Source organism: Rhinolophus sinicus, chromosome 1, assembly GCF_057876585.1.
Source record: "Rhinolophus sinicus isolate RSI-liver-muscle chromosome 1, RSI-T2T, whole genome shotgun sequence".
Lineage (NCBI taxonomy): Eukaryota > Metazoa > Chordata > Mammalia > Chiroptera > Rhinolophidae > Rhinolophus > Rhinolophus sinicus.
Window position 1 is genome coordinate 161,456,713 of NC_142501.1, and position 23,002 is coordinate 161,479,714.

The 23,002-nt window shown below is 39.2% G+C and overlaps 1 protein-coding gene across 3 annotated transcripts in view; it reads left to right on the top strand.

The window, feature by feature from the left end:
- FRAS1 (Fraser extracellular matrix complex subunit 1) overlaps positions 1-23,002 on the top strand; it is a 424,744-nt gene that overhangs the window by 215,458 nt on the left and 186,284 nt on the right. For all 3 annotated transcript variants that reach the window (XM_088791576.1, XM_019720206.3, XM_088791578.1), the window contains 3 exons: positions 6,586-6,726; positions 8,385-8,525; positions 9,812-9,988. In XM_088791576.1, the coding sequence (XP_088647702.1) occupies positions 6,586-6,726; positions 8,385-8,525; positions 9,812-9,988 (459 nt within the window). The remainder of the gene's footprint in view (positions 1-6,585; positions 6,727-8,384; positions 8,526-9,811; positions 9,989-23,002) is intronic.

Sequence of the window (23,002 nt, forward strand, 5' to 3'; positions counted from 1 at the left end):
ACACACCCAACTCAGAAGGCTGTTGAGAGGATTGAGTTATTGAATGTAGGCCAGGCATTTTGGCACGGTGCCGGGTACAGAGTAAGTGCTATGTCAACTTTTGGTGTTTAATCCTCACTACAATTTTATGGGATAGTTATTCTCATCATCCTTATTTTCCTGATGAAACACAGAGGTTAGAACTTGCCTAAGGTCACTTAGTTAATAAGAGGCAGAGTTGGGCAGAAGCCTGGGTCTTTGCCTGTAGATCTTAATGTGTCTACAGCTCACGGTAGTGTGATATGCACATCTGCCTATTTTCTCCTCTCTTCTTTCTCTAGTTTCCTCTCCCCTCTTTCTGTTCTCCTCCTTCCCCCTGTCCTCCTGTCAGCCTGTTAGATTGTCCAGCTGCCCCTGTGGACGTTGCAAAGTCGATGGGCAGCCAGCTGACGGTGAATGATTGAGTTTGCTGTGATGGTCATACCCATAGAAAGACCAGGAGGACTTTTTAAAAAATATTCAAGTTCACTAAATTAATAAAAATGTGCAGTCCATAAAACTTTCTTGAGTGATGTCCTCATTTTATTTACTGAACAGAGCAATAGCAGAAATTATCTTTGGGAGTCGAGAATGCACTTGCCTTAGGGAAAACAGAGAGCTCTTGGCAGCTGCTGGCTTACAGCTGTGCAGAAATCCATAGCATTGCTCCTGTGGACAATCTCCCTGGATATGGACGAGTTACAGGTGGCTATTGTGTGGGTTCAGGAGAGAACAAGGAAGGAAAGACCAGGCTGCCATTATCCTCAGCATTTTCATCTTTTTCTGCCAGTATCACTTTCCTGCTCAGTTAAGACAGATATATTCTGTAAAGGTCAGCAGGTGTCAAATTTGCACGAATCCAAAGGTCTAAAGATGTTTACCTGTGAAGTCCCCAAGGAGGCTGTCTACCGTCACTCACAAGGAGTGGTGACACTTAACCTGCTCTTGAGAAGGTATTATCTGGATTGGGAAAGCAATTTTTGCTGGGGAAGCAAGTATTTAAAAGGAGGGATGGTTAGGGTGAGCCTGGAGGCAGTGAGGGGTAGGAATGTACTTGGGCCCAGAGGATGAGTGAAGAAAGCCAGAGCTCCTTGCGGACTGGAAGAATTAAAAACAGAAGACTGCTTCACAGGTGGCTTAGGGAGAGAGTATACATCTGAAATACTGTCTGTATACATTTTGAAACAAAGCATCAGAAAGGAAACTTCCAAACGGGAGGATAAACCACTGTGGACAATCAGCCAAGCAATGAATTGATCAACAAGTAATTACTGAATGCCTGCCTTCTGCTTAGCGCAGTGAGAGACTTTGTGATGCCACTGGCACTGACCAGTGGGCCTTTTGATAGACAAGACTGGCGTTTGCACTTCCCATAAAATTGTTAGCGTCCTCTAAGTTTGTTTCAGATGCCTTCAGAAATGGTCACGTAATATTTTCTAAAAGGACGGTGAACCAAGTCACTGATTGGTATCAGTGTTAATTAAGACGTCTGGTGCTGATAATGCTGACTCATTTCCAATTCAGATTAGTGCCATTCAAGATAAAGACCAGCTGGTGTTGGTTTAATAATTTATAACCAAGCAGTCCATATCTGTAGAAATCTCAAAGTCAAGTGCTGAGAAAAATCCAGTATAACCTGTTATAAATGGTGGTATACCCTGGTTGAAAGAATTTATAGTAACCAAGTTTGTCTGTGGTACATGCTTTGAGTTTTACAAATAGTAGATATAAAGGGTGGGGAAACTCAAAGGACAAAACCTCCTCATGCTTCAGTCATTTAAGTACTTGTGCTATTAAGAAGGTTTTTTCTGACTTCAGCTAACATAAATCAAAGCAAGTTCAGAGGTTTCTGTTAGCCATTCTCTCTCTCTTCCTTCCTCTTCTCCTCTCTCCTTTTTTTCTCTTTACTTCTTTTTACCCTCATTTCTCTCCCTTGCCTAGGTAACCATTTTTTATCTTTTTTGTTTTTATGGGCTCATATAAACTGGGTATTGTTATTTTGAGTACAGTTGACCCTTGAACAACATAGGTTTGAACTGTGCAGGTCCCCTTATACATGGATTATTTTCAATAAATACCTGCACTGTTTTCATCTAGCAGTTGGGAGTCAGCAGATGCATTGATCTATGGCCGGTGTGTACAGGGAACCTGAGTATCCTCAGATTTTGGTATCTGTGGGACTAATCTCCCATGGATACTGAGTTAAGTTTGGGGGGAGTCGGAAGTTATATGCAGACTTTTGACTGCACAGGGGTTTGACACCCCAACAACGGTCAACTGTGTGTGTGTATATATAATTTCATTAAATAATACTGTGTTACACAGGTCATGTTGTCCTCTTCTTTTTTTTCTCAGCGTTGTGTTTTTAAAATTCACCATGTTGCTATATCAGTTAGCCCTTTGCTTCTCACTGATGCATAGTCCTCCTTGGTCTCCATTCACCGTAGCTCACACATCCACACCCCAGTGATGGCGGTATGCCCTGGTTAAAATAATTTAATCTGGGTTCCTTCCATCCATAGACCATCACTAGAGAATATCAGTGAACAGCCTCAAACATGTCCCTTTATGAACCGTGTGGGAGGTTACCTGGGATGGATACCCTAGAAGCACGATTGTGGGTATCTTGAGTCTGAGTATTCTCTATTTGACTAAGGAGTGCCAGGTAACTCACCAAAAATCTATACTCCAAGACATGAGGGCTCTCTCATTTCCACATCCTTGCCACCATTTGGCATCATCAAGCTTTCGTCTTTATCTGGTCCATAAGTATATGGGGACATCCCACTTTAATTTGCATTCCTCTGATTATTAATGAGTTTGAGAATATTTTCAACTTCTGTTGGACACTTGTGTTTCCTATTCCGTACATCGCTTTTTAATCTGTTTTTTCCCCATTGTTTTATTGGCCTTGCTGCCTTTTGATTGTTGATTTTTTGGAGTTCTTTGTATGTTATAGATTTTAACTCTTTTTAGTCCTACGTATGCAAATATTTCCCCATTTTCTTACCTTTTAACTTCTATTATGGTGCTCTTTGTTGAACAGAAATCTTTAGTTCATCATGTTTTACTCTAACATTTTGCTTTTGGATTTTTAAGTATTCTACTCTTTTTGAATTTGACTTACTTGTTTGTTCTGCTCAAGTTCACAAAGAAATTACCTTACATTTTCTTATATTAGTCTGACAGTTTTATCTTAACTTAGGTTGTTAATCCATCTAGAGTCTATGGGTTTAAGTAGGAATCCAGTTTGATATTTCTCCATTTCATGAAGATCCAGTTTTCCCAACATCATTTACCAATTCAATGTAATCTTCTCTGTTGATCTTTATTGTATATTAAGTTTTCATATGCACATAGGTCTGTCTCCAAAATATTCCAGTAGTCTATATTTCTGTTCTTTTTTTAAAATATAATTTTATTAGTTTCAGGTACACAAGACAAAGCAAAACTTAGACGTTTATCATTTATATCCCTCACACTGTGTGAACCCCCTTCCCCCATCCACTATCCCTCTGACATCGCGCAGAGCCATTACATATCCACTGTCTCTACTCCTAATTCTGTACTCCACTTCCTGTAACCATATACATACAAATATATACACATACATACATATATATATATATACATATATGTGTATATATATATATATATATATATATATATATATATATATATTTCTGTTCTTATACACTAGCACATTATTTTGTTTTGTGTTTTCATTAATTTCTTTTGCTTTTTAGTATGTCTCAATGTTTGATTGGGCAAATTCTCCCTTTCATCTTCATTTTCAAAATTGACTTAGCTATTTATGGACTTTAGAATGTTTATTGAATTCCTAATAAAATTCAACTGAAATTTGTATTAATACTTTATTGAAGTTATAGGTTGGTTTTGGGAGAAATGACATCTTCCTAATAATTTCGTTTCAATTTACAAATTATATTCTTAAGGATTACTTTAGGTGGGTCTTAAAATATTTGATTTACAATATTTTTATTGTTAACCAAATTTTTTAAAATTTCAGCTATTCTTTATTTCTGGGAAAATCCACTTACCTTGCAGATGATTTAGTTCTCCTGAGATGCTGTTTTAGAATTAGAAACTTTAGAAGTTTTTATGGAGGGTGGGAAGAAAGACACCTTTTAGATTTATTTTTGCTTCTTTGTTCTAGTTATGAATTGAGGGGTCATTTTTCTTTTTCTTTTTCTCTGATATACAGGCCATTGCCTTTGCCCATTTACTGAAGATTATCTTGCCTTACATGTTTTCTTCTAGAGAGACGCTGAATCCTCCAGTATTCAGGATGGACCATTTGGCCCCATCACTTGTATCTTTTTTCTTAAATTCTTGAAATATTTTTCAGGAGGTTAGCATGGTGTAGGTGGATTAAGAGAACAGGCAGAATAAATCTGAGCCCTGATACTCTGGTAGTGAGAAGGTTTGTTTTGGTTATTTTTAAAGAATTTAGCCAGTGAGTATAAAGTAAATGGAGGCATAGACTTACCTGCAGCTGCTTACCCTCCCCTCCCCTCCTCCACGCTCAGAAAAGGAGGCCATTCTCTGATCTGTTCAAGGCTAATCTCTCCTTCTGTACTTTTGAATGTATATCCCCCATTTATGCTAGGTATTCTTTCAGTAATTATTCAAACTCTCCTCTTTTCAAAAACCTTTCCCGGGGTCTATACTTGCCTTGAGCTTTTACAATATTGGAGGGACAAAACATCCCCTTCCCCTTTTAATTATTTTCTTCTTTCTCTCTTCCTGTTCACAGCCAGGAGCCTTTAAAGAAACAGTTAATAATCATGGCCTTCACTTTCATTCTGTCCAACGACTCCTCTGAAACGGTTGTGGTACTGTTTACCCATGTCTCAATTTCTAAGTGTAGTGATCCATTCAGACTTTATTTGTCCTTCCACTGTTAATGACTTCCTTCTTGAAACGTTTTCCTATGTCAGCTTCTCAGCCATCACACTCCTGTTTTCTGTCTTTCTTTTATATCATTTCTTCTTGGTCACCTTTGCTGGTTTCTTTGTTTTTGGTTTTTTTCTATTAAATGTTGGGGCTGTCCAGATCCTTGACTACTTCGGTCTTATCTTTCATGTGTTTCTGAATAAACCAACTAATTTCTGATTTCAACAACCACTTATATATGTGATGACCTACACGCCCCTCCCCTGAGCTCCAGAACTATAGATCAGGCTATTTACTGGACTGCATCCATCCAAAAGGGTTCATCACAACCCCCCACACCTACTGTCTCCTTCGTGCATTCTGTAAGTGGCATCACTCATCCCCTAAGCCAGACGCCTAGCCATCTGAGACACTTTCTCTGACATAATTCTCAAATCTGTCATCTCTTCCACAGTCTTGATTCAACCCCTGGTCATCTTGTTCTGTGAGCATTACCATGGTCCTCCGCCTAGGCCCCAAACTCGCCTTCCTCACCCCTCCAAACTACCCTCCAAACTGAAGCCAAAGTGATCTTTCTTATACCCAAACATGGCCATTTCTACTGTGATTAAAACTTGGCTGGGGCTCCCAGTGCTGTCCTTTCACAGGATGAGAATCTAGACTATAGAGTCTGGCATACAGGTTTATATAATCTGGCCCTGTCCACTTCTCCAGCTCAATGGAGTTGTTCTTTCCCTGCAGCCCAGGCTTTTGCCAGGCTCTGGGCCTTTCCTTGCCTCACTGCTTCGGCCAGGGGTACATTCCCATCAGCCAGGCATGCCCTGACTCATTTCCCAAGACAATGCTCAAGACTTTTTATATGCATCCTTTCTTAACCTTTCCTACCCTATACAATGACATGTTTTTTTGTTTGTTTGTTTTGTTTTGGTTTTTAATTTCATTGTACCTATACAAACTAATCTGAGTGATAGCTGTAATATTTCTAATATTGCATATATCTATCTCCTTCTGTTAGAGTCCTAAGTCCCTTAAAGCAAAGATCAAGTTGATTTGATTTTTGTATCTCTACCACCTGACACAGTACCTGGTACAAGCTTAAGAAGTATTTGGGGGCTAAATGAGTGAATAAGTGAATGAGTAGATCTTGAAAGATTGTGTGAAGTTCAACAATTTCAACATAATTTTTGTAGCGTGACCTTGCTTAGTAGACCTCTGAGTTTCTGAATTCTCTCTCCAACTAGGATTGCCAAGTAAAGGATGAAATATTTCAGACAAACAAAGTAAATAATTACTCATTATTTATCTGAAATTCAATTTAACTGGGCATGTGGTATTTTTATTTGCTAAATCTGGCAACTCTACCTTTAAGGCCATTTTAACTTTAAATCTCATATTAAATTGGATATACTGGTTGGGGTGGGGGGTATCTCATATTTGTTATGCTTAATGCAATGAATAATTTTTTGGTTCTTCAACTGTGAAAACAGAAAGTGCAGAGTCCTTTGAACTGTTGGACTCAAGGACACAGAACTCAGCTGAGCAGCCAGCGAATGAGATTACTATATCAATACCCACTGTGGATGTTGTAAAGAATAGACTTCTCTGCTCCCTTGGCTCACTATTGACTTTCTCTGATGGGTTTTCCTCTAGCTTGTGACCAATCCTGTAAGAGTTGTGGCCCCAATAGTCCCAAATGTCTTACGTGTACTGAGAAGACAGTATTGCATGATGGCAAGTGCATTTCCGAATGCCCCGGTGGGTACTACGCTGACGCCAGTGGCAGATGCAAAGGTAAGGCATGGGTCATCTTCATCGTCATCATCATCATCGTCCTCCTCCTCCTCCTTCTCCTCCTCCTCATCATCACCGACTATACTTGGGGCTATATGCTGCTCAGTTGCGTGTATGATGGGAAATTTGTGTGTATGATGGGAAAATAGCAAATTAAAAGGAATAGGTATTTCATTATAGAACCTACGTGTATTTGGTACGTGAGTCGGATTATATGAGTGGATGCTGGGGGACTAGAGTAATTAAATAAAGGACTGATGCCTACCAGTCATCATTAGAGATCGTTTTGTCCTTTTGAAATACCAGGAACTGCTTTAAGATCTTCATACAGTCCTTGTGTGCTTGTAAACCATCACCACCTTAGGCTGTAGCGATGACACAGTCGTTCTTTAGATGGCATTTATATGCACATATATTGGCAACTACAACACACCACAAAAATAAAAAAGTAAACCAAGTTTGATAGCATGTAAAACTGAAGTCTGTATCTATCAAAAATTTGACTTTATGTGCTATTTACAAATTGTTTCTTTCACTTACTCAACCTAAACTATAAAATATTCCCATTTGAAACTATAAATCTCAACTTGTATCTGTTTGACATGTATCTTTCCTTATGGGAACTTACTGCTGCCTAGGACACCTTGATTACCTGTCCTCACATTCTCTCACTCTTATTTCTACTTCGTGTGTCTGTTAGGGGTAGGATATTTAGACCCGTTCCTCAGTCTCTTCCTATCAACCTCCTCTTTGTCTGCCAGACGCTTTCCTCACCCAGTGTTCATAGCATTCTGCCCCCAAGGGTCTCATCTATTTCCTCACTCCCCTCTCCCAGCTCCTAATTATTGTCCTCTACAACCTTCTGCCAGTGTCTCACTGCTGTCCTTTAGGACAGGCCATGGTACCATCCATCTCCTAAACTTAGAGATGACCCACTGTTACCACCCAGGACCAAAGCAGGGGATATGTGTGTCTGACATTGTCATATGCAGTGGTCAGATTCTTCAATGTAATTCTTACTTAGAATCCCAGAATGTCCAAGTTGGAAGTGCCTTAAATGATGATTTAGTCCAACCTCTTACTGTGTGTATGCCAAGGACACTAGGCCTGGAGAGACCCAGACTTGGTGAAAGGCACAGATAAATTAGTGGATACTCTGGTCAAAATTCCAGTGCTCGCCACAGACAGACCTATGAACTCTCCACTCGTCTTTATCTGGGTGGGGAGTTTTAGGTTCAGACAGACTTAGGGCTACATCCCAGCCCTGCTACTAATTAGCTCTCTAGTCTTGGGTACATTTTTTTTTATTTCCCAAGACTTCAGCTTCTTCCTCTGTAAAATGAGGTTAATAATTCCTATCTCATAATGTTGCTATGAAGATTAAAAGTGGAAATGCATATAAAATATTTAACACAAACACTAAATAAAGAGTAGCCGATAAATAAGAGAACATGGATAAAAGATGGGTAAAAGGCAATGTGGGCAGTTCTGGTGATGTAACCACCTCCTGACACATCTTTCCCCTTGATTTGGTGTGAGAGCTGAAGGGAGATTGAGTGTGATGGGGGGAGGGCTTCCTAGCACCTACGGAGCCCAGCCAAGAAGTGGCTCTTCACTCACCTCGGTCCCTTGTGTTCCCCTGTCGCTCTCTTCCTCAGTCTGTCATAACTCGTGTGCAAGCTGCTCCGGACCCAGGGCCTCTCACTGTACAGCCTGCATCCACCCTCAGGTTCTGCAACAAGGCCACTGTCTGCCCAGCTGTGGAGAGGGCTTCTACCCTGACCATGGGGTCTGCAGAGGTATTGTTGGTGTCATTGTTATTCTTAAGACATTTTCCCATCACAAGCATATAGATTTAAGTGACCTTTCAGTGTGGCTTTTCCTCTAGTATATCTTATATGGCTATGCATGCATTATATGCTTTTTTTTCCTTACCAAGCGCTAATCTGAAAAATCACGTTTGCAATTTGTAAAGACATCCAAAAGTTTTATCATTTTTCTGACCATCCTTAAGAGGAATGTCATTTCCTTTACCATACATTAAAGCAAAACCACTCTCACCTCCTCCTTTTTCTATTCTCTTAGCATTGCTAGTGTTCTTCTTGGTCTTCATTTTGTTTTTCCCTAAAGAACCTCTTTTTGTTAATGATACTGCTGAGCAAACTGAGAGTCAGTAGCGATGCCTCTGGGCTGAATAAAATGGAAAAACTTAAATAGCTGTTTGCCAAAAAGGCTTTGGGCTCATCGGGAGGGCAGTATCTTTTGAGCCTTATGAAACTAGAACATTGGGAGCAAACACTTTAATTAAGTGAAATTAACTTACATTTATTTATACATAGGGCACCTTAGAAAAGAGCTTGAGAATAGTTAGAAGAAAGGTGTGTTTAAAACAGGCAGCTGCAATAAATATTCTGAAAAGGAAAATACAATGCGTCTTTTTTAAAGAACAGGAAAGTTAACTATCAAAATGTGGGCATGAGATAATTCAAGTTCTCTATTTGGCTCTGATTTAAACCGGTAGCCAGGGGAAACAAACTGATGGATTGCGAAATTCTTATTGCCACTCAAAAGAGGCTTCTTCCTTGATTAGAAAAGCAGCCTTTCCTCACATAAATTCTATGAGGAATTTGTTACCTGGACCCCTATATAGTGGGCAATAGATGACAAAATGGACAATAACGCAATGACCATTTTTGCAAAAAATGCAGTGATGGCTTTTATATGAATATTTCTTAAAAATCTTCAGTAAAAACTGAGGACATGATGTTAAATCATCATTCAGTGAATGTGTTTCTCTGGTGAACCAAGTCAAGATTGCTCAGTTTGGTTTTGTTTTTTTTCATGTTCTAGCCAGGCAGCCCTTAGAGGACCTGAGAAATGGGACCAGTTAACATCACCTTTATTTTGCTCCTCATCAATATTACTATTACCACCCATGCTTTGTATAGAACACTAGAAAAACAACATTTGGAAAGAATGTATTTGGTGAACTTTTCTAATGGTTTTGATTTAATGAGGGGCTCCCCTTGGTTGCAACATGTATATGATCCTTGGATTATTCTCTGTATTTTATTCCTCTCGGCAGCCTGTCATTCCTCTTGTCTGACTTGTGTGGGTCCAGAGCGCTCTCACTGTACCCAGTGTAAGAAGCCAGAGGAAGGACTGCAAGTTGAGCAGCTGTCTGGGGCAACCATCACTGCTGGAAAGTGTCTGTCCCAGTGTAGAGCCCAATTTTACATGGAGAGCACTGGGCTATGTGAAGGTAAGCATGCTTTAAGGAAATGTTAGGTAGCTTCCAGACTTACCTCTTGAGAGATCCTGTAAGGTGGGACCACAGCCAGGAAGACCTTTCTTTTCACATGACAGTGGTTCTAGGATGCTTGTGGATGGGACAGAAGACCTACATGCAAAAGAGTGGCCCCCACTGATGTCCTCCTTCCCTTTATGAATAATAGATGATCTGAAAGAGGTGTCCCCAAAGTCATGCTTTCAGGAGTTCCAAACAGGAATTCCTTCAGAGACCAGTATGAATAGCTAAGCAAGACCCAGTGCTCATTGGACACTTCCATTTATTATTTTTTCCCATTTGCAACTCTGAATATGAATTGGTCCCTTCAGGGCAAAATCTGGACTTCTGTCAAAATTTAGCAGTGATTCCTGCCATTGCCTTGGCATATCATCTATAGAAAATTGATGCCATCCTGGGTAATTTGACTTAATAGCAAGGTCATCTGTGAGTGGTTGAGGAGATGAAGGGGGAATATATATATATATATATATATATATATATATATATATATATATATATATATGTGTGTATATGTGTGTATATGTGTGTATATATATATAATTTATTGGGAGGTAAGGGAAGCAGGCCTCTCTCTACTCTTAAAAGAAGCTGCCTTGCTGTTGGGTGTATTATTTTACTCTCCAGCTACCTGAAAAAGAAATTTCATTACTGATATTTCTCATTGTATATATAACATGTGTTCATTAAAGGAAATTTTGAATGTAGAAAAATAATCTGCTCACCACCTACCACCTAAAGCCAATTAATTGCCTTTATCATTTTGCTATAATATATCTGAGGTTTTTTTCTATGCATAGCCTTGAGTTTTTATTTTTACAACATAACTGTAAGCGTGCTGTGGATTCAGTTTTGTATCCTTCAGGTCCACTTATTAAAGTGGCTTCCATTTTACATTGAGATACGACCTCACATGGAAATGCTGGATTTGAAGTTTAGGTTAAAAGATTTTAACTACAATGAGTTATATGGAATAGTAGGAAGTATGCAGAATTGGAATACAGAGACCCCAGGCCAGACACTTAAATTTTCTGAGACTTTGCATTCACTGCATTAGAATAGGGGTGATTCTCTTTCACACAGGCTTTTTGCCAGGAACAAAGGAGATTAGGATTGTGACAGTGCCTGGTAAATTGTAAGGCTCCCAGGCTCAATTGGTATAAATCTTATTCTATATACTCAGGTGTTTAGGAATACTTTAGGGGTAACTTCCCACTTCCTGGGCAGCACCAGGCCCCAGGGAGTTTACATTATTCCCAACAATTGGGGAAGAATCACTACTCTCTAGATATCTTGGTTTCTGCCTATGTGTACGTTGCCCAAATTCTCTGTGGTCCCTTTAACTCCCCTGGCTCCATTTCCATAATCGCTTGTGACATATGGAATCTTGTTGCTGCTGAGAGTCCCAGTGTCTTCCAGAGGCGTGCATCACATAGCCTGCCCCTCTGATCCCAGGAGAAAGCAGGAAGAAATCTTCCCAGGCTATTCAGCATAGGTAGCTTCTTTCTACAATTTTGAGCACTATATTAAAAAAGAAATGATTATTGTTTTTAAAGTTGCGTTGTAAACAAAAATTAGAGTCACCAGGGTTATTCAGCCAGAAAATGATGCTAGTGTTGCTTTGATACACACCATGAGCCAGGCACTGTGAAAAGTGCCTGCCTTGCTTTTTCACTTAGTCCTGATGCTGACCTATGGCAGTGTGGCAACTAGAGCAGAGGACACTGAATCTTGAGGAAGTGAAGGCTGTAACTTGCTCAAAGTCATGTAACCAGCACAGAGTGGAGAATATCCACATTCCAAACGAGGGTGCTACTGTATTATGGTTGCTGAAGGGGCAGAAGCACAGCATACGAAGGCTGCAGGACTAAGACAGCTTAAACTTAAGAAACCATCCTTGAATAGGGGGTGTTTTCTGGGAATCCCTGTAACTTTTTTGAAAATGATTAGAATTTAATCCCTCTCGAATGGTTTAATTGTGGTCCCCTAGGAAAGGACTGGGTTGACCTCTTGAGTTCTTATAGCCGTGTGATTTCATGCTAGTCAACATAATATTATTATTAGGTATCACATATATAGCTGTCTACTCACATTTATTACCAAATCCCTGTGCAATCTGTGCTAGATAGATTTTTGTACTCAATTTATAAGTGATGAGAATATGGCAGAAAGAGGTTAATTGAGTTGCCCAAGATTCCACTGGGAAACTGAGAGCAGCCACCAATTGTTTCAAACCCTACCTGAGTATTAAGTGTGTTGATTGATGTATTTCCTGTCACTCATTCTGTGTCTCTGGAAACCTTTCTGCCTTCCCACAATCTGTTCCATTTTCGATTCTGCCCAAGGGTTGTCTATGAAATTAGGCCTGGGAATGCTGGGAGATTGCACTGGGCTCTCCTCACATATTCCCCAAAATACCCTTGCCTCTTTGCAGAACATTTAAAAAGGTTGGAGTCTGTGTGTGTGCGTGCCATTGAGAATTTATTTTATAGAACCTTTGCTCTCAAGTGCTTTTCTAGAAAGAAGAGAAAACTGTCTTCTGGAACTCTCCCCTCTTTTTTTCTCTGAGACTGCAGCATAGAGTGATTAGAATATTATTGCAGCTAATGCAAGTGAGAAGCAGATGCCTTATAAGAAGAAGTAGTTTACTTAGAGTCTGAAATGGTGTCAGAGTTATTATAAAAGTTTTTATTCTGAGCTACAAGACAAACCCAGGAATTATCTAGTGGACAATGAAGCAAAAATATATTCAAGATATTTGGCTAAAATCCAAGTCTGTGATTGAAGAATGAGAAAGTATCAAGTTAACAAATAGTGACCAAAGAGAACACTGTTTATTAGTAGCTGAAGGGCAGTTTATCTTTATTCATCTCTTCTACAAATGTTTATGGGGTGTCTCCTGGGTGTCAGGCATTGTCTAGGCCCTGGGAATATACTCAGGAATGTCAGATGAAATTCCTGCTCTCATGGAATTTATATTCTAGTGACAGAAACAGATGATAAAAAAATAAATGAATAACAACAACAGTAACAAAAGCCATGGCACACTCTTGGCTAGTGACCTGTGCTGTGACGCCCACATACGGTAACTGGGGAAATGGAGGGGTGGGCTGAGGTGTGCTCCAAAGCAGACGTGCTCTGGTGAGATGTGGACGGTCACCTGCATGTGTGGTCCTGTGATTTTGGCCCATTCTCAGAAATGAATTTGGATACTTCAGAAGATGGAGCTTTGACATTATGCTTCTTTTTCATATGGATTCTGTGTTTCCAAAGTTTGGCTAGAATGGCTGGTACAAACAAGAATCTGTTTCTAATTATAAGACAATTTGGAGGTATTTGGTAGTTGACCAAAATTATGCATGTCTATTAAATATTAACATTTAAGAGTCATTAAAAGAAGGATTTTAATAATTTGATCTAGAGTTGATCTCACCTGTTTAACTAATTGTTCACTAGCATTGACATATTCAAGTTAAAAAAAAAAGGCAACAAAGTCCAAGAAATACCCATCAGCCCCCTTGCCCAAATAAAACAAAACAAATTACAAATAAAAAACCAAGCCCTCCAAAACAACATCTCTTTCATTCGTCGTCCCCCACTAGCTTTCCATCTTTTCTGAGTTCATGTGGGTCTAGATGAGGTCTCCAGGGTAGAGCTGGGTGGGGGCTGTGCTGCTGTACAACTCCAGGGGCACCACGCTCATGATCATTAGTCTAACTGGTGCCGCCCAGGAGTCGTTTAGTGACTGTGCAGCCCTACGCACATGGCAGCCCAGCGTGGAAGGACAAGACATAGGACCTGGAGCTCCCATCACTGGGAGGCCTCTCTTCTCTCCTACTGCTGTTCCCACCATCAGGGTAGGTTGCTCAACTGTGTCTCAGATTCTCCTTCCACACCTGTTGAGAATTTTTTTCTCTTTTAAACGAAATTTGTTTTGAAGGCTAAGCTTTCAGTTGAGGTCTCTAGAGCAGAGTTTCTCATAGGACTCTTCTGAGAATCTTGTTAAGATGGGGATTGAGATTCAATAAGTCTGGGGTGGGGTCTGAGTGTCTGCGTCTCTGACATGCTCCCAGGTGAGGGGGCTGCTCCTGGTCCATGGACCACAGTTTGCGTAAGGAAAGCCTCTCATGAAAGAAGGATAAGCACATCACTTTATTAGTGGTATACTTCTTTCTAACTAAAGCAGTTTAGAAAAAAAATTCCAATTTTTATTGCTTCTCACTGCATGCACTATACATATTATAGAAAGTTTAAAAAATACAGCTAAGAAAAAAAGTCTATGACTAGGTTATCTAGATTTAGCAAATAAAAGCATAGAATTAGGAAATAAAAACTTTGCAAATAACCAAATGATTTTTTTAGTATAAGTACGTCCCAAATATGCCTGAGATATTCTAAAATATTATTCATTGTTTACCTGAAATTCAAATTTAATTTGATATTCTTTATTTTACTTGTAAATCCCACTTATGAGCCTTCTATCTTGAGATAATCTCTTTTAATCTCTTGGCATAGATTCTTATAGTTATTTATACACACCACACAAACACTATATATATATATATATATATATATATATATATATATACATATATATGTATATATATACACACACACATATATATAAATATATAAATACTATATATATACTATATATGCTATATATAGTGTGTATATATATATATATGTATATATCACTTTATAGTTTACAAATTACTACAACCAAGAATTTTATTGGCACTCCCGTGAGTTTAAATTTACTCCCATTTTATAGATGAAGAAAGTGAGGCTTAGAAGGAATTAATTTATAGATGATGTAATACAGAATTGTACACCTGAAATCTATGTAATTTTACTAACAATTGTCACCCCAATAAATTTAATAAAATAAAATTTAAAAAAAAAAGAATAATTTAGCAATGGGCGGTGGGTGGAGGTCCTAGAATCTAATATAGGACATAATTGCTTAGGAAATATTTTCTTATTTCCAAGCCCAGACGCCTTGTTCTTCATTTCACACTAGAGCTTCACAATTAAATTTCAGGCCCAGCCATCTCAATTAATGATGCAGTTCAATCACCATGCCAACCATTTGGCAGTGGTGATCAGGAAGGGATATGAACATGGTCAGGATGATTAATTTTTCCCCATAATTGCCCCGATTCCATGGCAAATTAATGATGGATTCTTTCAATTCTCACGCAGTTCAGCAAGAGGTTCGAGATGATACAATTTTGAAGAAAGTACAAGTTTTATGTTGAAAATGAACTTTGTACTACAATAATGAATTTTACTTACAATTTGCTAATGTATTATGTCAGTAAAAACACTGCTTTAAAAAAGAATGCAGAGGTAATAAACATCACAGTGGTCCCCCGTCCTACACCAGGAGCCTTTTCATTACACTTGAATAATCATGGAGCTTTGGTCAGGTCAACATCAGGGACATTTTAGCAACTCAATTTTTCTAAGCCTTCTTTTTCAGTCTTGAAGATAAGTGTTGCCTCCTTAGGCTAGGTCTTACTGCAGGGAGTAAAATGAGACAAAATTAATACAAGTTTGATATCAATTTTTATATGTTTTTCCAGTTTCATGGAAATATAATTGACATAACACTGTCTTAGTATAAGGTGTACAGCATAATGATTTGATGTATGTTGGGAAATGATCACCACAATAAGTTTAGTTAACATTTATTACCCTACATAGCTACAATTTTTTTGACGTGTGTGTTGAGAACTTTCAAGATTTACTTACTTAGCAACTTTCACATATACAATACAGTATTGTTATCTATAGTTACCATGCCATATATTACATCCCAGGACTTATTTATTTGGTAACTGGAAATTTATACCTTGGGATCACCTTCACCCATTTTCCTCACACCCTGCCCAGTGCCCAATCACTAGTCTGTTCTCTGAACCTTATCATAGAGCCTCCTTAGCTCTGGGTTGTCTCAAACCTTTGTGATTGTCCAAGCAGCTTTCTTTGTTCTTAGTGGCTCCCTGTAGTTGATGATGTGCTAAGATCTGTCAGTGTCCCAAAGGGGAGGAGGATCTCAGGCAGCACCTAGGTGAAGGCTGATTGGAAGCCTGATCTTCAGGCAGCAGCTTTTAAAGTTTCTAAAAATACCTCTTTGGGGGGTGGAACATTGAGAGATGGGTGTTCCTGTCCATCCTCTCTGCACTGAGCTCTGGGAGAATAACCGATTAAGAATTGTTTCTCTGTTTCTGTTTCTGTTTCTCATTTGTTTGTCTTGTTCTTTTGTTGTTTTTGGTTTATATACCACATATCAGAAACTCATAAACACAGACAATAGTTTAGTGGTTACCAGAGGGTAAGGGGGGTGGGGGGTGGGAGATGAGGGTAAGGGGGATCAAATATATGGTGATGGAAGGAGAACTGACTCTGGGTGGTGAACACACAATGGGATTTATAGATGATGTAATACAGAATTGTACATCTGAAATCTATGTAATTTTACTAACAATTGTCACCCAAATAAATTTAAAAAATAAATTTAAAAAAAAATAAAAGAAAACTACAAAAAAAAAAAAAAAAAAAAGAATTGTTTCTCTGTTTGCTAGCCCTGTTGGACCCACGAACTCAAGCTCCACTGGCCACCAGAGCCAGGCTGTCAAGGGTGTGTTCCCTGGGTGGCAGCTGCAAAGACCAGGCATCAGACATGTCACAAGCTCTTTCCAGGGAGACACCAGTGAGCCGGAGCAGAAGAGAGACCTTGTGAATGTAGTATTCTGGAGCCTCCCAGGTCTCAGAAGAGGATCACACACAGTCTGGTTAAATTAGAAACCTGACCTTCAGGCTGCAGCTTTTAAGATATGCAGATGTCTCTTTTAAGGAAAGACTAGGGGCTGGGCCTGTCTGACTGCTGTCTCTGCTCAGAGCCTTGGGGGAATAACTACCACAAGTTTTTGCTGCCATTCAGAACTGTTTCTTTGTTTACTATAGTCTAATTGATCTTTCAGAGCTAGAGTTTTGGGGTCCCATCCCTCAGGTCGAAGTCTTAAATGTTGGGGCAGTAGATATGGGGTTCAAACACTTTACTCCTCAGGGAAGAGCTGGGAGTTGTGAGTTCCCTCCTAATTGTATGTTGCTCTTCTGGAGTGAGGTGGGGCAGTTTATGGTAAGACTGCCTCAGCCTTTCCTATGTGTTCTGATACCATTTTTTTTTCTCCTTTGCCTGTTATGTAGGAGTTGCTCACCTAGTTTCTGTATTTCTTTCAGAGGAAATTGTCTATGTGTAGCTGTAGATTGGTGTGTTCCATGAGAGGAAGTGAGTTCGGGAGCCTGCTATGTTGCCCGCCATCTTGAATGGGAATACTGATTTTGTTTTTTTAATAAGAAATTCACATATTATTTTGGTCAATTAATTAACTCGTTTTAGATGAATGGGAAGAAATAAAGTATATTGTGAGTATTTTGTTCTATTTAGTTGTAGCTAAGATTCACCAAATGTCTTAAGGCAAAGAGTTTTAATTAAAGAAATAAATGGGCAGGAGTCTGCCTGCTCAGCTTAAGAGTATGTTACTATTTATGAGGTTGGGATTCCCTTGCATTCATTGAGTAAAAGACATGACTTCTATATTAAGCAATACTCTTTAATATAGTCCTTAGAGTACTGACATGAGCTATACAAATGCATGCTTTTTGGTAATGTTCAATTTTCTTCACTTTCTCCTCCTTGCTTTTTATAGCATGGGTGTGCTAGGCTTTGGGGATAGAAAGATAAAAAAGATATGCCTTAAGGAAAGTGTGCTCAAGTCGGGCCGACTGACATCTGAACAAGTAATTAAAAGAACATGATACATGCTGCAATGGTAATAGGCACAAGGTGCAGAAGAAATCCAAACAAAGGAGACTGACTCTATCTGGGGGAGAGTGTGTGAGGAAAGATGTGCAGAGGGAAAACTTTACATCATCAGGCTGTTGAGGGATTAATGGGAGTTCACCAGGGAAGAAGGTGGGAAAGGGCATTCTAGGCCTAGAAACAGCAAATACAAAGTTATGGTTATTTGGAGAAGTACAGTGTATTTGGTATTCCAGCAATGTAAATTCCAAAATGGTGAATTATACCAGAGACATACCATGTTTCCTCGAAAATAAAACCTAGCCGGACAATCAGCTCTAATGCGTCTTTTGGAGCAAAAATTAATATAAGACTGGGTCTTATGTTAGATAAGACCAGGTCTTATATTATAATAAAATAAGACCTGGTCTTATATTAATTTTTGCTCCAAAAGATGCATTAGAGCTGATTGTCCAGCTAGGTCTTATTTTAACATAAGACAAGGTCTTATATAATATAATTAATATAATATAATACCGGGTCTTATATTAATTTTTGCTCCAAAAGACTCATTAAAGCTGATGGTTTGGCTAGGTCTTATTTTCGGGGAAACATGGTAGGTGAGTCATGTCATGAAGTGCTTTATGTACTATGCTAAGGAGTTCAGAGTTGACACTATTGGTATTGGAGAACCATTAAAAGATCTTAAGTAAGGGAATGATTTGGTTAATTAGCATTTTATAAAGATCTATCTGGTGGTTATATGGCAGGTAAATGGAGAGAAACTGAGTGGGGCTGGTTAGGGAGCTGCTGCACTCATCCACATCATGAGTAATGTTGAAGGTCTACACTAAGGAGCCTGGGGGTGGGGGGGAGCGTTAAAGTGAGATGGATGTAACAGAGGTTTAAGAAGTAAAAGTCAGTATATCTTGGATGTGTTGTGTTGAATGAAAAGAAGAAGTCTAGGGTTTTCAGCATGAGTGACTTGGTGAATGGCGGGGCTATAAAGCAAGACAGTAAAAAAAAAAAAAGAAGGCTTGTGATGTCATAATTTACACTAAGGAGATATGGAATGAGCTTGGAAGAGCTAATGAGTAGTATTTTAGAAATAAGAAGTATGAGATACCGATGGAACACTATGTAGAGATATCCCCCAGGGAGTTAGATTTATGTGATTGGAGTTCAGGGTAAAAGTCAGAGCTGTATACATAAATCTGGGACTCATCATTAAAGCTACGGATAAGTTTGCCCAAGAGTGAGAAGAAAAAGGGCAGAGGTTGCAATTTTGGGAAGCTCCAATATTCATGATGTAAACAGAGAAAGGCTAACAAGGAATGATCAAAGAGAGGAAAATTAGAAGAGTGTGCTGCCAGTGTTTCCATCTACCTATCCACCCACCATGTCACCTACCTACCCACCCATCCAGTCAGCAGAAATTCATTTATTGAGAACTTCGGACATAATGGGGACAGGGACAATAATAAGTACCGAGGAATCACAGAGACGGAAAAGATGTAATTTTCACTCTTAAAGTGTTCCCAATCTAGTGTGTTTTGGGGAGGGAGTAGGTTAATCATGTTCATTAAAAAAAAAAAAAAAAAAAAAAGAAGAAGGAAAAAGAGAAGAAAGAAGAGGAGCAGGACAGAAAGGGAGAGATCAATTTTATTTGATTTCACACATTTCAATTTTCATCCGTTTTGACTGTACTTCAACTGTATGTCCTAGAGGATTTTAATATTTACATCAGAATTTGAAAGAAACCTACCTCAAAAATTGTTTTTGACATGAAAAGTCAGGATATTTTATATGATATGAGAGTAGAGATGCCAGACCACTCTTTATATCATTAAAAAGAAAAATGAAGTAGTAGTATTCATTGTCTGAAATTTAAATGGAAAATAGAATGAGCCAGTATGTTTCAATGTAAATTTTTTACTGGAGTCAGACCAACTGGACTTTACCACCATCAAGGGACACTTTTAGTGTTGACACTTGTAGTGCTTAAACAGCTCAGTTGTGCTTCTTCAGGAATATACGTACATAGCCATCAACTGGAAAGCCGCTCTCTGAAAATGTAGTACTATGTGGAGAAATTATTCATAGAACTTTTTTCAAATCTCTTCCATAGATGCCCTGTAATGGAGTCAGTCTTCCTTGAAAGATCTTAGGCTTCAGACCAGAGCTCCTGCTATGAAATCAGCTTCCATGGAATGATCAAGCCTCATAAAAGTCACTGCGACAGGATAGACGTTTCCAAAACCAGTGCAGAATTGAAGTTTCATAAGGTTGTTTAAAGACACCGGTGCAAATGCCCATGCTTGCAGAAATAGTGCATTATAGAGAAAAACACTTTGAAAGAATGGTCACTCAATGTCTCCTTTTCTCTTTACCTCATGGCAACGAACTAGCTCATTGTCTACTTGGTTCTTAAACATTTCCACTGACGGCAATTCTGAAGTCTGCCAAGTGAGGTTCATTGAGGAGTATTTCTGAAATCTAGTGGGTGACTTTGTCCTGGAATTCTTGGCCCATCAGCCTTTCAACTTATTTGTTCTCTTCCTTTGTTTATATAATTCAATAATATCTTTATTCACATTGAGTCAGGTTATTACATTGACTTTGTGACCAAATCGAATGAAATAAAATACACTATGTGCTCATAATGCATTAATTTATCTTTCCCTAGTTTTCAATTCCACAATGATATGCTTTGATTTCCTATTTATTAGGGAGATATAACAGGAAGAGCTAGGGATTTTAGCCATCTTGTGAAGTCTAATATAAACATATTGGTATCATCATAGGTATATTTAAGTAGAAAATATTGTATTGCTTCTAGTTGCTTCCCCAGATCATCCTGGAAAGCTTTGTGTTGACAATATAATTTAGCTGGTTTTGAAATATTGCCACCTGGCTTTCCACTCCATGCTGTTTCATTTTGTGTTAAACGTGTCTTCAATAATGAGCTAATGTGTACCCTTCTTTGATAATATTTGCTTAAACACTTTTACCTGTTCTTTTTTTTTTTTTAAGAGGAAATATTTTCACAGTGATTCTGAAAATACTTGGGAAAAATTCCTAATTGTGACTTGTGCTGATAGAGCCAACTAGAAAAGAACTTATTTTAAAAATTGGGGCTCTAGCTCTGTTTTTCATATAGTAATAAATATTGTTGAATAGGTATAAAGCTCTATAGTGTATTCAGGGATGATAATTAAACTGTTTATCAAACAGAAAGGCAAGAGTATTGCCCAGCAGGAGTGGGCAGTGGCCTTAGGTAAGGAGTGGGGTCCTGAGGCCTCCTGGTACAGGTGGTAAACCTTTCGATGCTGGGTTATGGATTAAGCAGGGGGCTAGTATGGGGCCACGGCTGCAGGGGGCACTAGAAGACTTAGGACAGCTGGCATATACCACCCACATATCAGTAGTTTAATATTGTAATAGCTAGTACTGCTGGATCAAGTCATCCTGGCTTGGATCAGCCACAGGTGTATCAAAGATTGTATGTTACATTTTTATTGGACAGTTGGTGGAAATGGAGGCCTCAGTGGTGTAATATCACATCCGGTTCTTCCAAGCTGCTGGTCTGTCAGTCTTCTGGGTTTTTCATAAGGTTGTGGGGGAGGCAACGAGGAGACTCAGAGTGGTGTCCCTATAGTCCGTGGGTCTTGTCCCCTAGACAGAAGGTGGCCTGAAATGCATGGGGGCATCCACCTGGGTAAGAACCAGGTCTTTGTCTTACCCACTATTGTATCCCAAGCACTTAGACTTCCTTGATGCTTAACAACAAATGAATGAATGATTAGAAGCAAATTCAGGTTTCAAGATGTAGGTTTTATTTTCATTCAGGTATGGTGAGACCAACAGATTAGGAGATGATTGCTATTGAAAAGATAGTTTATTAGTCACAGTTCTGAAGAGAAGGGGGCACGTCACTCCATAGAGGGGCCACATAGGGTCAGTCAGGAGGGAGTGAGGGGAAAACGTGGGCAAGAACCTTTATTTTGGTTTCTGTGGGAAAGAACGAGCAAGGCAGGGAAACAGCCTTAGGACTGGCTAGTTTGAGTAACTTCAGTGGGCTCTGGGGTGTAGTGTCTGATACCTGGCACTGGAGTGATTAGAGCAGGGGGAGAGTAGACCTGAGTATGAGCTGCAATAGAGGAGGTGATGGGCGTATGAATTTTGGACTGCTTAGTTAGCATATGACAGGCGCACACACAGCCTCGTCATTTACTGTCTCTAGAAATTGGCTAGCCCTGGGAGGGGCAGTCTCTCGAAGATCACCAGGGCCTCTGATGTCAGACTATCAGAAATACTGAATATAAAAAAGCATGATTAATACGCTGGCCACCCTTGGGGAATGGTACAAATATCCCCTTTATTCTTAAAAGTCTGATGTAGGCAAACAGATATTTTCTTTCTCTTTGCTTCCGCATTTCTTTTTTACACCGGAGGGTACTTGTAACATAGCATTTAATGGTAATAATTATAGCTAAGATTTGTTAAAGCCTTCCTATGTGTTTAGTACTATCCAAAGAACTTTACATGCATCAACCCAATGAGTGTCCACAACCTCACATGCAGTATGTATAGTTTTTATTCTCATACATGAGGAAGTAGGAGTCTTGAGAAATTACATAGCTTAATCAAGGTCACACAGGGTTAGAATGTGATGTTCTTATTTATTCTCTGTGCTGTACTCCGTCTCCCAGTCATTGTATCCCAGTTACTTGCTTGTGAGTCTGTTGATGCAGCTGGTTCCAGCAGCTCAAAGTGTTGGACAATTCTTCTCACTTGTGTATGTCCAGTCTGCCTCAGAAAGCAGGCACCATCTAAACCTTTACGCAATCAATACGTAAAGCTTCCATAACCTTTCTCTTTAATCTGAGCAGGCTGATAAGCAGCCCATTGTCTAGTGATGGTAGAAGAGCTGTCCGAGGGGAAGAAGATCTGTTTTATGGCTTCCTGTTCTTTATTTGACATTCGCTGAGAATGAGAACTTGGAAAGAAAGAAATGTATGACTCTGCGAATGGTTATTTCTGTTTTGTGGCATTTATGCCTTACTTAATCTGGGTTCCACAGATGTTTGCTTTGCAGGACACGGCCTTTAGAAAGAAGCATGTGATGTGTCCTTGGGAAAATCAAGTGAATGTGCAGA